At 36.0% G+C, this 15,405-nt stretch overlaps 1 protein-coding gene across 2 annotated transcripts in view; it reads left to right on the plus strand.

Annotated features, from left to right (window-relative positions):
- LOC124644450 (protein toll-like) overlaps positions 1 to 14,845 on the plus strand; it is a 40,026-nt gene extending 25,181 nt beyond the window's left edge. For both annotated transcript variants that reach the window (XM_047183804.1, XM_047183803.1), the window contains exons 2-8: positions 4,532 to 4,723; positions 5,505 to 5,730; positions 6,616 to 6,864; positions 7,411 to 7,574; positions 8,228 to 8,553; positions 9,462 to 9,792; positions 10,327 to 14,845. In XM_047183804.1, the coding sequence (XP_047039760.1) occupies positions 4,556 to 4,723; positions 5,505 to 5,730; positions 6,616 to 6,864; positions 7,411 to 7,574; positions 8,228 to 8,553; positions 9,462 to 9,792; positions 10,327 to 11,841 (2,979 nt within the window). In that variant the 5' untranslated portion in view covers positions 4,532 to 4,555 and the 3' untranslated portion in view covers positions 11,842 to 14,845. The remainder of the gene's footprint in view (positions 1 to 4,531; positions 4,724 to 5,504; positions 5,731 to 6,615; positions 6,865 to 7,410; positions 7,575 to 8,227; positions 8,554 to 9,461; positions 9,793 to 10,326) is intronic.
- The last annotated feature ends 560 nt before the right edge of the window (positions 14,846 to 15,405 follow it).

Below are 15,405 nucleotides of genomic sequence, written 5' to 3' on the forward strand. Positions count from 1 at the left end.
TAATGTTATAAATGCGAAAGTAACTCTGTCTGTTTGTTACGCTTTCACCTCTAAACCACTGAACTGATTTTAATAAAATTTGGTACAGAGACCTGGACCTTGAGAAAAAACATAGGATAGTTTTTATCCCGGACTTTTGAAGAAGTCTCTTGGAAACGCGATATAACCGAACTCTATGCGGGCGAAGCAGCGGGCGGAATCTAGTAATATAATAAATTAGCCTGATGCTGGTTTCCTACTGGGCCTACTAGGAGTTAAGGGTGTTTGTAAGATTTATTTCTTCACAACATGACGGGAACAACCTAAGCTTACAGTTGATCGTATTGTAAATATGTAAATATCTATGTAAATAAATGACAACCTAAAAAAAAACTTACAGTTTAAGCAATTATCTGCCTAGCTTTTGCCCAACATTTTTGGAGTAGGTTTCCAGTCTAACTGAATGCTGCTGAGTATCAGTGTAAAGACTGCCAAAGATATTCAAACAGCCCCGGATCTAGGGGGGGGCAAGCCGGGGCCCATGCCCCGGGCGGCAAATTCAGGGGGCGGCAAAATCAGGCGGCTGCCTGATTTTAAATCCTACATCACAGATTACCATAATAGTTACCTACAGGGCCGTCTTAACCTATGGTGCAGGGTGTGCGAATAACCCGGGCGCCTCGGTCTCAGGGGGCGCCACGGGACGCCCCACCACCAGAAAATTTCGATGAAATTACACCCGTTTGATAAGGAAGTTCCATTGTATCATGATACTGACAAGCAAAGTTTCAAAAAAAGTCGCCTTCGCTATGTTTAATTGATCATTTTGATTATTTTTCATAACATCCTCCAACTAAGTGAAAAAATTCTCGCTCGCTACGCTCGCGGTTAAATTACCGTTTCTGTACTGTTTTCCTGATTGAACCCAAATAGCACTCGCTCTAATCACGGTTTCTTTTTATTTGTACATGATTCCCAGTTTAATTTGTGAGTCTTCAAACAAATAACTTAAAAAAGTTCGCGCTCGCTGCGCTCGCGGCTACTTGTTGCTTGACAATGTAAGTATTTTTGTGTCGTAGACTCAAAAAATTTCACGCTCGCTCCGCTCGCGCAATGTTACACAGCCATTGCCTTGTTGGCTTCATTAGTCTAATCCGCGCTATCTTACCTTTTATAAGTCAAATGTAGCGAAAAAATATATTTATTGAGTCCTCAAAAACAAAAAAGTTTGCGCTTCCGATTGCTTGCTACTTTACTGCGCTTTTTACCTACTTATTAACTTTTTGTGTACATTAATCTGTCTCCAGTAGCGGCTTTAGGGTAGGGCGCGGTTGGGCGACGGCCCAGGGCGCCGGACATAAGGGGCGCCGCAGGCGCCCCCAACCAATCCTTGATCAGAATTTTACTTCTATTTTTGTTTTAAATTTCATCAAAGATCGCAACTTACAAGAACTGTATCCAAATGTATGGATAGCATCAGGGCCGCCTTAACCTATGGTGCAGGGTGTTCGAATAACCCTGGCGCCGCGAGCTCAGGGGCGCCGCGGCACGCCTCTGGACCAAGAAATTTCAATTAAATTAATGTATTGTCATACAATGCCGCGCGCGTTACATACTTTTAATTTAATGTCCCAATACTCAAAAAAATTCGCGCTCCCTTCGCTCGCGGCTTCTTCATTTCACAGTCGCCTTTTATTATATATGTTAAGGACTTTTAGTGATCCAAATCTCAAAAAAGCTTTTTCGGGCTTGCTTCACTTTATAGTTGTTTTTATTTTTGAAATTTTTTTTGTCTACAAACGACGCTACCTTTTTGCTAGGCAAAAAGGTAGCGTCGTTTTTAAGTCCTTTTATTAATAAGAAAGTAACTTCTAGTTTCTATTTATGGTACTACTTTAAGTCCCAAAATTTTAATTCATACTTAGGCGCCAACACCAACAAAGAGCTATCTACGTTTGGGCTACATTTTAAGTCATTTTTGTTTTGAGTTCTAAAATATAACAAAAAATTTCGCGCTCGCTTCGCTCGCGCAATCACAACCTGTGTCCCCGTGTTTTTGCATTCACCAACCAGCAATAACTTATGTACGATTGGGCTACATTTTAGGTAATTTTTGCTTTGACTTGTTAACTATAAAAAAAAATTCGCGCTCGCTTCGCTCGCGCAATCGGTAACTACATATTATGTCTCTGTTTTTCGTATGGGTTTGAATTGTAGTTGGGGGCGCCGTAGAAATCTCGCCCAGGGCGCTAGTAGAGTTAAAGCCGGCACTGTCTGTCTCGACTTCATAACTTAAACCTGGCGAACAGTTTGAGCCTACAATGATTTGGACACATTTTTTTAAGTCCTTTACCTACCAAAAAAGTGACTTTCGGTGGTGAAAATAAACATAAGTACGTAGGTAGGCGGGGCGGCATTTTTCAGTTTTTGCCCCGCCTAAAAAAAATTGAAGATCCGGGGCTGTATTCAAATGACAGCCGAGACCTATCATTTAACGTATATACCTTCTCAACACTTTGGAACTCGTAAAAAGTCACCCGTCCAGGAACATCAAGCATTCTTTAACTAACTTATGTTCGATGGATCCATACGGCTCCCCAGTAGATTCCACTAGGGCTAAAGTCTGCCTTGGTTACCGCAGCGCTGGTACACAAAGGGCTTAAGAAGGAACATGGCGGGTTTAGTCAGTAAGGCCTCGGCCTCGAATTTTGCGGGCAGCGGGGCGGCAGCGGCGGCGGCGCGGGAGCGGCAGGATCTTACGCGTATAATCAAATGGACCGGCCCTCGAATACAGCGGCGCGGGAGCGGGCAACGAGCGGTGCACTCCAGTCAAGCGGTGACCGCCCGCGCCGCCGCCGCTGCCGCCCCGCTGCCCGCAGAATTCGAGGCCGAGGCCTAAGAGTCTGACACTCCCGAGCGCTGCACCCACAGCGGGAGCCGTCATTTGATGATTTCCCATAAAAAAAAAAAAACATACGGGTGGAGCCATGGCCTCTTAAAATTCGTCGATAAGCAACTTCCTGTAGCTTCTTAGAAGTAGTTACAGTATTTTTCAGCGGTGTGACGTCATGGTTTCCTGAGAATCTCGAGGTATACGTGACGAATTGTACACACAAGAGTCTGTAGCCCAGATACGGCTGAATAAATATATAGTTTGGTACAATTGGTAGCAAAAAATTTGGGCTAGTTGTACCATTTTTGATGTTAAAAAAAGTCGTGGTGGCCTAGTGGGTAAAGAACCAACCCCTCAAGTTTATGTGTTCGATTCCAGGTCAGGCAAGTACCAATGCAATTTTTCTAAGTTCGTATGTACTTTCTAAGTATATCTTGGACATCAATGACTGTGTTTCGGCAAAGAAAAGGTTCGGGAGATGATGATCTAGATTTGATATAAATAATTAAGTATAATTAAATGTGTTTACTTGAACTTTACCTAAAATAATATTATTATCGGCACACTAATTATATAATTATCAAATTATATTTGGTTTTCCTTATCATCTTACTGAGGGAAAAATGTTATATAAAAGTTTCGTTCAAAATAATTTTCTAAATATAATGAGCAAAAGACAAATAGGGTAAATAGATTTTGTGCGAATTGCAAAAACAAGCCTAGTTTACAACTATCTTTTTCCCACGGTTTCACCTGGGTACGTCGCAACTACTGCTCGTACCGAGATAAAATATACCCTATGTTACTCGGGTAAAGTGTAGCGCCCCAACAGTGCAATAATTTTTCAAATCTCTTCAGTAGTTTCGGAGCCTGAAACAAACAAAAAGTCCTGTTTATAATATTAGCTACAGATTAAGATTAAATAAATTGTTAACTTTTCATTTCGTTGATATTTTTTTCGGGGCCTAATTTCTTGCAATACAGTGTAAACGTTTTTAACTAAAAGATGTGCGAATGACTCACGTATGGTTAATGTTTGTTTTAAGATATATTTTTAATACTCTTTGCGTATACTAACAAACACGTCATTTTTACCTCAAGACGTTTATTTACGGGCTAAATACCTGATCTCTGTAATGTGCGTACTACCATTCATCTTCATACTGATTTATGAGCCCAAACAAACTGTCGGCCGACTAAAAGTTTGCAGTTTGGGGGTACCCTAAGGGTTCCGTACCCGAAGGGTAAAACCAGACCCAATTGTGTGGGTACGTCTCCCGATTTGGATTTTGTTTATTTTTGACAATATAGTACATTTCATCATAATATCATTTTCATCATTTCATGACAATAAAGTATTTTTCTGAACATAATATCTACAAAGTCAGCGCGTTACAATATAGCACCTCATATCATTTTCACCGACTTTTTTTAGACTTTTCTAATGTACATATTTAACCGGGTTCCTAAAAAGGAGGTACCCGTACTTTTTTTCGCTTTTCAAACTTCTCTTTTTAAACCAACTTCCTAAAAGAAGTAAATTTTCAACTGACCGCGTACCAATATTATTATTTTAGACAATATATTCTTTCGATTTTCAGCCGACTTTCCAAATAGAAAGTATTTTTCTTTGTAACAAATGTTTTTCTCCCATTCCAGTGATGCCTACCCCAAGTTAACACAATGCTGCTACTACTGCTAGCGGGGCTCGTATCCGCAGCCCTCGCGTTCGACTGCCCTACAAACTGCAGCTGCGCCACTGGGGACGAGTTGGAGTATTACTGTCCCGTGGCAGACGCTCATGTGACCTTCAAGGGCAGGTTCCATGAATATGCTATTGTACATTGTCAGGTATGTACCATGTTAAAGTTAAGTTAGTACATACATACATAAATACATATACACACGTCCGCACCCTCAAAAACACACACACACTAACTCATAAACACACACTCACAAACACACACATCCACTCCCTTGAACACACACAGACATCCACTAACTCAAACACACAAACACATGCCCAAACTTACTCATACCCACAAAAACATTCACAGACACGCGCACACCCTCAAATTAACACCCTTAACACCACAAACACACACACAGGCTCCCACACACGCCCACAAACACACACACCCGCATCCGCACTCTCAAACACACACATAAACATAAATATTCATATAAAAAGTTAGCCCGTAAAATTGCATAGACGAAAATTACTCAAAGACACAAGCGACAAAATTATTTGACACATACTTACATGCAATATACATAAATGATTGATTATTGTATACATAATGAAACAACTCAGTTCTCATTTTCAGGAAACTTAAAGCTTATTGAGAAAGAAAGAAAGAAAATCAGTTTAATTGCGCAAAATATAAGACGACGCATAAATGCCCCTAACAAAATGAGCATAACATAGATAAAAAGATAAAAAGAACATAACACAAATTTAAGGGAAAATATGCGTCCTACAGCGCGCAATACGGCCCTCGCTCAGCATAATGCTGCGATTGGAAATCCAGTTTCAATATTATTCCCACTTTTTCAAATAAAAACAATTAAATCAATGTTTTGAAAAATCTTTATCTACATCAGACTAAAACAAAACTCCATTCTCTTTCAGGGAACAAATTTCACCTGCGATGACCTCCCCACCATCAACTTCGGCAACTCCATGCCTCTCCCGTCTCTAGGCGTGAAGACCTGTCCTCCCTCCATACTGCCGTGCCTCAACCAGGCACTGAACACGCCATCCATAGGCTACGTGACGCTCATTGATACCACTGAGCCATTGGAGCTTGAAGATGTTCAAGAGTTAGGGGATGTGAAGAATCTGGTCATTATGAATGGTAAGTCATTCCCTCTTTAGGCTTGAAGACCTGAAGACTGCCGTGTCATCATCTATCATCAGCTTCAGAGCCTTTTCCCTTACTATGTTGGGGTCGGCTTCCAGTCTAACCGGATGCAGCTGAGTACCAGTGTGCCACAAGGAGCGACTGCCTATCTGACCTCCTCAACCCAGATACTAGCAACCCTTGGTTAGACTGGTTGTCAGACTTACTGGCTTCTGTCTACCCGTAACGACTGCCAAGGATGTTCAATGAAAGCCGGGACCTACAGTTTAACGTGCCCTCCGAAACACAGTCATCGGTGTCCAAGATATACTTAGAAAGTACTTACAAACTTAGAAAAGTTGCATTGGTACTTGCCTGACCTGGAATCACACCCACATACATACTTGAGAGGTTGGTTCTTTGCCTAATAGTCTACCACGACTTTTTAGTGTGCAGTGTACTTTCTTGAACACCAATGGCTGATAAAAAGGTGAAGGAAAACATCTTGAGGAAGCCTGGACTATATAGTCTGAAATCACCAACCCGCATTGAGCAAGCGTGGTGATTAATGCTCAATCCTTCTCTGTGTGAGAGGAGGCCTGTGCCAAGCGGTGGGATGATAAAAAGGCTGTAACAGTAATTTTAAAACTATCATCTTTCGAGCCTTTTTCTCAACTATGTTGGGGTCGGCTTCCAGTCTAACCGGATGTAGCTGAGTACCAGTGCTTTACAAGGAGCGACTGCCCTATCTGACCTCCTCAACCCAGTTATCCGAACAACCCAATACCCCTTGGTTAGACTGGTGTCAGACTTACTGGCTTCGTATTCGTACTTTTAAAACCGCTAAAAAATAATTTCTTAAATATTTTTTTAATATCCAAAATTTCTCATTCTTTACAGGAGCCGACAGAAAAATACCAATTACAGTCATAAACTACCTGAAAACTCTTGAAAATTTCCGTATGACGAGCACACCACTTTCTCTTCATAGTAATGATTTTAGCAATTCTACTCCGTTGGTATTTCTTGAGTTGTCAATGGCTGGTATTAAGGAGGTGCCTGATGATGCGTTCAATGGCTTGGAGAGGTTGAAGACCTTGAATGTGTGGGGGAATCGTTTTAGTGAAGTGCGTGTTAATGCGTTAAGAGGTGAGTTTTTGAGAATTAATTTAAACGTAGTTGTAAAGTGAAAAGTGAAGAGGTAATCAGGATTATAGAATTTGTAGCTTCTGTCAATGGGTTCACCCACGGTTCACCCTTTCTGACAGAAATAAGTACTTTTCGCATCTGGAGAAAAAGTCGCTTATATGTTATTCTGATAGCTATATTAGCTATACTGCAAAGGATTCATACATATCAGTTCAGCCTTTCGTGAGGAAGTAACAAACATCGACACCTCGATACTTACTTAACATTTTTATTGGTCTGATTACCATAAAGCAGAAAAATTGAGAACTGTCATAGAAATCTATAGTGAATGAAGTTATAGTTTTGAAGATAAACAAATTCGTTTAATTTCTTTCTTTGACGTTTTTAACAGCCTTCAAAATAATAAGCTTCTCAGTTTAACCCGTATGTTTGTGTAGGGTTAGGCATCTCGCGTTTGGCTAAACCCAAACTGCAGTTTTTTTTTTTTTTATATATAAAAGCAATCTAGTATATTGTTTTACTCATCTATTATATTTCTTCTTACAGGTCTATCCTCCCTACAAATTCTCTCACTAGACTCCAACCACATAGCAAAGATGGCAGCCGGGTCATTGAACCACGCTCCCTTACTGAAAACCATATCGCTGGTCAGAAACCAGCTGGTAGAACTGCCTCCAGGCTTGTTCCAGAATTTGACGAAATTGGAAAATGTGAGTAATAATAATAATACATCCAAGGACAATTGTCGGCCACGGCGTCTGTTCTCATGTAAGGAGATCAGTCAGCTACGCAGGACATATTATATTTTAATTATTTAAAATACTTCTTGCACAAATAGTACAATGGCGGACTTAACGCCTTAGGCGTTCTCTACCAGTCTACCTTTGGGTGGCGGAGAGAAAGCGTTGGTAGGTGCAAACAAATCCGAAAAATTATATAATATAATTATAGTGCACGAGCATTTGCGCAGACACAGGTGCACTCATTATTCCTTCACTCTCATAGCGCGATGCGATGACAATCCGACACCACCATTTTGAGAGTAAATTGACCATCTCCCGAGCCTTTTCCCAACTATATTGGGGTCGGCTTCCAGTCTAATCCGATGCAGCTGAATACCAGTGTGCCACAAGGAGTGACTGCCCTGCCTGACCTCCTCAACCCAGTTACCCGGCAACCTAATACCCTTTGGTTCGACTGGTGTCAGACTTACTGGCTTCAGACTACCCGTAACGACTGCCAAGGATGTTCAATGACAGCCGGGACCTACAGTTTAACGTGCCATCCGTATAAATATATTTTTACATATATTTTTTTTCTTTCATTTGCATAATATTTAAAATATATTTTTTCTAAATTTCAGATAACAATTCAATCGAACGCCGTAGCCCTAAGACTACATAACCACTCATTTTCAAATCTACCCTCATTAAAAAACCTTATATTAGAAGATTGTGGAATAAAACTACTAGAACAGCCAATTTCCGGTTCCTACAACATACAGCACCTATCTTTATATAGTAACGAAATAGAGCACATACCTTTATCTTTCTTCAAAGATATGCCATCTTTGCAAAGATTGGATTTGAGTTACAATAGGATAAAGAAATTGGATAGTGGAGTGTTTCAGGCGCTGAAAAATTTGGAGTTTTTAAATCTGAATAGAAATCATTTAGAAGTATTGCCTGAGTGAGTATTTATTTTAATTTATTTAGTAACTGTTTCTGGAAATTTCTTAGAGAACTATTTCTATTTACTATGATAAAATGTAGTCTATATTCTCTATGTACTTTATGATGATGTAACGTTTCGTCAAAATTCTGTTAATGTTTTTGAAAATGTAACAAACATACAATATAATATACTAGCTACCGCCTGTGGTTTCACTCGTTTGTTTCCTTAGGGAACTACAATACATATCCGGATAAAAAGTCTCTTTATGACTGCCAAGTTTTATCAATATCCGTTCAGTAGCTTTTGCAAATGTAACAGACACACAAACAAACACACTGTTACGTAGGTATACACAGACACACACAGAAGCATATATCGGGTGTGTCGTTCATAATCACATTAAATGTAATGCGTTAATATACTGGTTAATTTATGTCGATTAATACAAAGCAAAAATAAACAAAAATAAAAAAATGAATTTTTCGAACAAAGTAAATAGAATAAAAATGTGAGAAAATTAGAACACCATATAGAAGTCAGTCATTACAAACGGCTGAAATTCTCCCTTGAAAACTGACAGCTATCAACTGATCAAAACATTCGATACTCCTAACTTTATCTCTGCTTTACACATGATGTTGTAAATTATGAAAACGAAAAATGATTCCTGTGGCTAAACCTAATATTTTTACAATTCGCCAAAGAATATCATAAAGTATATGTGATAGGATTTCATGTGATAAAGTACGACACACTCCGTATGTATACACATTCATACACACACATATATCTCTAGTGTAGATTTGTGTGTTTGTAAGTATGCGTGTGTTTACACATATTTTACCTATTATCAACCTTTTTCACCATGTTTTAACCAATAAATATATTCTATTTTACTAAAATTTTACCTATTTTTGTTCCAGCTTCCTATTCTCAGGCCTCAAGAAACTAAACCACGTTTCAATAGAAAACAACTATTTAACCCACATCAGCGAATTCACGTTCCAAGGAGCAATTAACTTACAAACGATATCGCTAAAATCTAACCAGCTAACATTACACCCCTTCCCGCAGTCAGTCAACGAGGATTACTATACGAACTTGAACGTTATGTCGCCCTTTGAAAATTTACTCGAGTTAAAGAATTTGTATTTAAATGATAACTCTATAAATACCATGTTTGAAGACTGGAACCTTATATTGACTAAATTGGAAAATTTGGACTTGTCGTATAATAATTTTACGATGCTTCAGGTGAGTTCATTTTTGTTATATTCTATATAGATATATTACTGCCAGGTCAGATAGGGCAGTCGCTCCTTGTGGCACACTGGTACTCAGCTGCATGCGGTTAGACTGGAAGCCGACCCCAAAATAGTTGGGAAAAGGGCTCGGAGGATGATGACTGCCAAGTTTCATCAAAATCGTTTCAGTCGTTTTGTGTGTGAGGGAGTGACAAACAAACACACAAACTTATCCTGTATGTAAATCTGATGTATAAAATTGATTACTGTCAAGTTTCATCAAAATTCAATAAGCCATTTGTGTGTGAGGAAGCGACAAAAACATACACACTTGCAAACTTTTGCCTTTGTAGTTCTAGTAAGACTAGCTACTACCCGTACCGGGATAAAATATAGCCTATGTTACTCGGGAAGAGTGTAGCGCCCCAACAGTGAAAGAAATTTTTCAAAAAAAAATATTATTTTCTATTATATTAGTATAGAAATAAGCCTTGTACATACATTTTTGACCATAATAACTTTTCATTCATTCATATGTTTTCAGCAATTAGATTTCCAATTTTTAAGCAACAAAGTCACCGTTGATCTCCGACACAACAACATTACTAGCATAATATTAGATAACGCTACATCACCGGATGACTTCAAATCACCAATTGACTACAAATCACCAGAAAGCTCAAAATCATCAACAAGCTCAATTTTACTCGACAACAACCCACTTATGTGCGATTGTGGTATGTATAACCTAGCTTTAAGGCTAAAAGGATATAAATATATAAACGCAGAACCTAAATTTGTACTAGGAAACGCCAAATGCGAATCACCACAGAGACTAAATGGTGATTTGTTCATAAACGTATCACCATCTGACTTAAATTGTGATTTACCAGTCGAGGCTTGTATGCAAAATTGTTCTGTATGTGAAATGAGACCGGGAAAAGAAGATTTGTTCTTCAAATGTACGTCTAAACCTCAATTTTTCCCTAATCCCTTAGATTTTAATGCTAAAACGATATCTCTAAGATTGTATGAACAACCAACTTATATTAACGATTTAAATCTCCAATTACTAAATCTATCTAACATAGGATTAAAAGAAATTACTTTTGAGCCGTCCAATTCAGTTAAAAGTATAGATTTTTCCAAAAATAATTTGACAAAAATACCTGTAGAATTCCTAAAATTGAATACTACATTGTACCTATCAAATAATCCTTTCAAATGTGAATGTGGTAATACGGAAGAAATTTTACTACTAAAACAGAGTCGTTATATAAAAGATTTAGACAAAATTACTTGTGAAAACGGTGACAAAATATTACTTAAAGATATTAACTCTCTCTGTAGCTCTAAGAGAGCAGCCGTCATAGCTATTGCCACATTTTTAGTCCTATTTTTAACCGTGGCTATTTTCCTAGCCATTATATACCGATTTTCAAGAACTATTCTAGTTTTTCTTATCGAAAAAGGCTTATTTCCCAGCTGTTTCGTCGATGATCAAGTCGACAAAAATAAAGAATTCGATGTTTTCATATCTTATGCTCATAAAGACAGAGAATTTTTAACTAAATTGCTACCAAAATTAGAAACTGATTTTGGCTTGAAAACTTGCGTACACTATAGGGATTGGGCTGTCGGTGATTTCATACCGGATCAAATAAATCGTTCAGTAGAAAATTCTAGGAGAACAATAATTCTGCTTTCTGACAATTTTTTAGAGTCTGACTATGCTAATATGGAGTTTAGGGCTGCCAATAATTTAGCCCTAAAAGAGGGTAAGACTCGAGTAATATTAATTTTACTCCACGATATAACGAAACATGAAAAATTGTCAGACGAATTGAAACTACATATGAAAATGAATACATACTTAAAATGGGATGATTTTAGATTTTCTGAAAGGTTGGAAAAAGCTTTACCGCTGAAAAATAATAAGAAATTTGTTCTAACGAATGTTTTTAAACAAGTTCAGGAGAAATCGGTTAAGCCTGGTTTAAACGTACATTTGAATAGTAACGGTCAGTTAGTTAATATGGCAATTAAAGATGTTGTTTAATTTTAACTGTGGTTTAAGTAAGACTGGTATTTCAGGCAGTCTTATACAGTACCTGTGTTTTTTACCCGACTGCGCTCGATAAGAGGGTTATGTTTTATGTTATCAAGCAGTTTTTGGTCTATGATCTCTCTCTATAAGTTATATGGCATCAAAATTTGTCTAGTCTCAAGTGAACGTAATTTTAAGTAGTAATCTTAAAATCAACTAGACAGATTTTGATGAAATGTTAACACAGTTTAAGTACATGAAATTCATTTTTAATGATCTGGGAATTGAACCTAATATCAGTTTAAGTACCTTTATATCGGCAGCCAAAATAAATATTGAACATTGAATCTCTTTGAGTACACACTGCTAACTTTTAGTCGGGCGATAGTTTGTTTGGGCTCATAAATCAGTATGAAGATGAATGGTAGTACGTATATTATAAAGATCAGGTATTTAGCCGGTATCAGACCGACTGAAAACTTATTGGAATAAAAAGAAAAAAATTGGTCAACTATCGGCCGACTTTTTTAGTTTGCAGTATGGGGATACTCAAAAATTATCTTAGATTTAATAAAAGGAGCCATTTTACTATATTTAAGTCTTAATTTTTAAGTTTTTCTTTAATTTTAGGTATATGTAATCTCAAAACGTGTTTTCGAAAATTCTTGTACAGTGACGTTTTTTTTTTAGAAATTTTGTAAAAAATTAGCCTTTTTTAATAATATCCTTACTTTAATGAGCCAATTTTGCAGCATTTTTCTACTATATTTGTAAGTTAAGTTAATTAGTATTTTGTATATAAATGGAGGGTTATATCTAAGTATACATTTTAGACTAAAAAGTTGATATTTTTTGTAAATAATTTTGAAAGAATTCTGAATATTTTTAAAACTTTTTTTAAGGATGGTGCCTTATTTTTGACTTGTGGTGCTTATTTTGACTCTAACTATACATTTTTGTAATAAAAATTAAAGTCTTTACATATTTTGACCAAAAAAACAAGGTCCGTTTTTCCTAAAATTGGTTAAACATATTTTTTTGGCAACGGCGACTGTTCTCATATAAGGAGATCAGCCAGCTGCGCAGGACATATTATAGTGCACGAGCATTTGATATTTTTTACGTAATCAAGTAAATTGTATTTTGTAACTAGTATCTAAGCTATTCGCTGATTTATGTTATTTTTTTTTCTTATTATTTTAAAGGCACATTCTAAGCAATATTTGTCGTGAAATCAAAGCAATAATTATTGATATTAATATTTAAAATTAGCTTTAAGATTTTATAACTGATCTGATATTATATAAAATAAATGTACAGCTTAAATACTTGATCTGTAAATATTTTTATATGTCATATTTTACAATATATTGAACTGATTCTTCAAAGTACAACATGTCAAATAACTTTTAAGCTACAATTCACGGAGCCATGAGCCAAAATGTAAACAAAGAATGACACTTTTTCAAGATGGCGGGTATAACCCGACACACATTCACATTTTTATGTAAAATGTTCGCAGTATCTGTGCTCTACAATTTAGTAGCGTTCCATGTTTGATAGTCAAGTATTTTAGGTTCTTTTACATGTAAACGATTTAATACATATTGAATTAAAATTAAGAAAATCATTTACGGCATTTATTATATTTGATTTTATATAAGTCTGAAAGGATTACATAAGTTCTACAGACGTCGTTCTAAAATGTTTTAAGTGTATTACTTCCGTAGTTATATTTATAAAATATGTTCATTTCTATCGTGAATCTTATATAGAACCCTTTTTATGATTTTTTTACCATTTGGCTCATGGTTCCGTGAATAGGGTATAGTTAAACTAGCCTTTCAACCAAACAGCTAGCCCATTGACTGAAAAGCGCCGTTCAATCACTCGCCTATACATCGTTTAGCCGATATGTTATTTCATAAACCACACCTGATAGTTTAAGATACTTTTTAGTTTAATATTTTGCTCTGAACTTCATAATCTCGGCAGTCTATGGAATGTCTATGGTTCTAGTCAGATTTCAAATATATTCTGACTTATACTTATCTCTAATATGAATCTTAATTTTTGCCTATACTAATATAAAAAGGGGAAATATTTTTTTGTTTGTCTGTACCTACTCCGAAAATACTGGATACCTATATTTATTATTTCACCCGTGTCCGCGGGAACTACTGCCCGTACCGGGATATAATATAGCCTGTGTTACTGGGGAAGAGTGTAGCGCCCCAACAGTGAAAGAATTTTTCAAATGTGTTCACTCTTTTCGGAAGCCTTTTTGGTAAAAACGTAGAATGTTTTCTTTTTATTATATTAGTATAGATAAATATAATATATGACATATACACAAATATCGTAAATGCAACTATTGTACACTTTACATAAATATATTATTGTAAATAACTGAAATGGAATACATAATTATTACAGTAAATACTTATAAATTAACAAATTCACTTTTTTACTTGCGTGTCTAACCTTAACCTTACTGAAGGAGCTAATTCCTTACTGAAGGATTTGTATGACATTCCGTCACTAAGGAGTGACTCAAGTAATCATTAAATGTCTCTGAGTAGGGAGGTAAATCCGTCATAAGGTCTAATGATGGAAAAAAATCAATAATAAATATATTTCTATCAATGTGAAACTATTATCCATTTGAGCACGCACTAAACGAAAGAAAAAAATCTTGATATTACTTTCATATAAAAACTTGATCTAAAAATAAAAAACGACTAAAAATCAATGTAAATACAATAATAACAATTACTTAATTAATTGAATCATTATTTTAAGCAGTATTTTATTTGTTTAATATGTATTTGTGTAAAAAGTCTTATCAAGATTTTTAGTTAAGGTACTATTCAAATGACCAAAAGTTAGTAATTTTTAAATACTAAAGTGAATTTATTAATTTTGTAAGGAAATTATAAGCAATAAAAATCTTCCAATGCATGCAAGAATGTTATTATTACAAGACTTTTTATAAATAAAAAAAATAATCGTAAAATCAATGTATTTTTATTTATTTCACACCACTTTTTTCAAGAGATTTCAAATAGATTTAGTTTCAAAATCATTTATTCTAACTTAGTTGCAAAACAGTACTTTTTAAACGTCAAAAAGTATTTCAAATATAAAATGAAAATAGAGCCAGGTATATAGAAGAGATGTGATAAAAATCAATGCTCAATCCTTCTCCATGTGAGAGGAGGCCTGTGCCCATCAGTGGGACGATAAAAAGGCTGTAACAGTGATAGAAATAGGTAAAAATAAAAGGTCGCTTGTATACCTAATCAAAATAACCTAATCCATTCAGTGGTTTAGCCACAGGAGACATTTTTCGTTTTCATAATTTACAAAATCATGTGTAAAGCAGAGATATAGTTAAGAGTATTGAATGTTTTGATCAGTTGACAGCTGTCAGTTTTCAAGGGACAATTTCCGTTTTTTTGTAATGACTGACTTTTGTTTGAAAAATTCTTTTTTTAAATTTTTATGTAAGTATGTTTTTTATATACCTATTCACAAGTATTTTAACGTATTTAATGTGATTAGGTACGACACACT

This window comes from Helicoverpa zea, chromosome 30 (assembly GCF_022581195.2).
Source record: "Helicoverpa zea isolate HzStark_Cry1AcR chromosome 30, ilHelZeax1.1, whole genome shotgun sequence".
Taxonomy (NCBI): domain Eukaryota; kingdom Metazoa; phylum Arthropoda; class Insecta; order Lepidoptera; family Noctuidae; genus Helicoverpa; species Helicoverpa zea.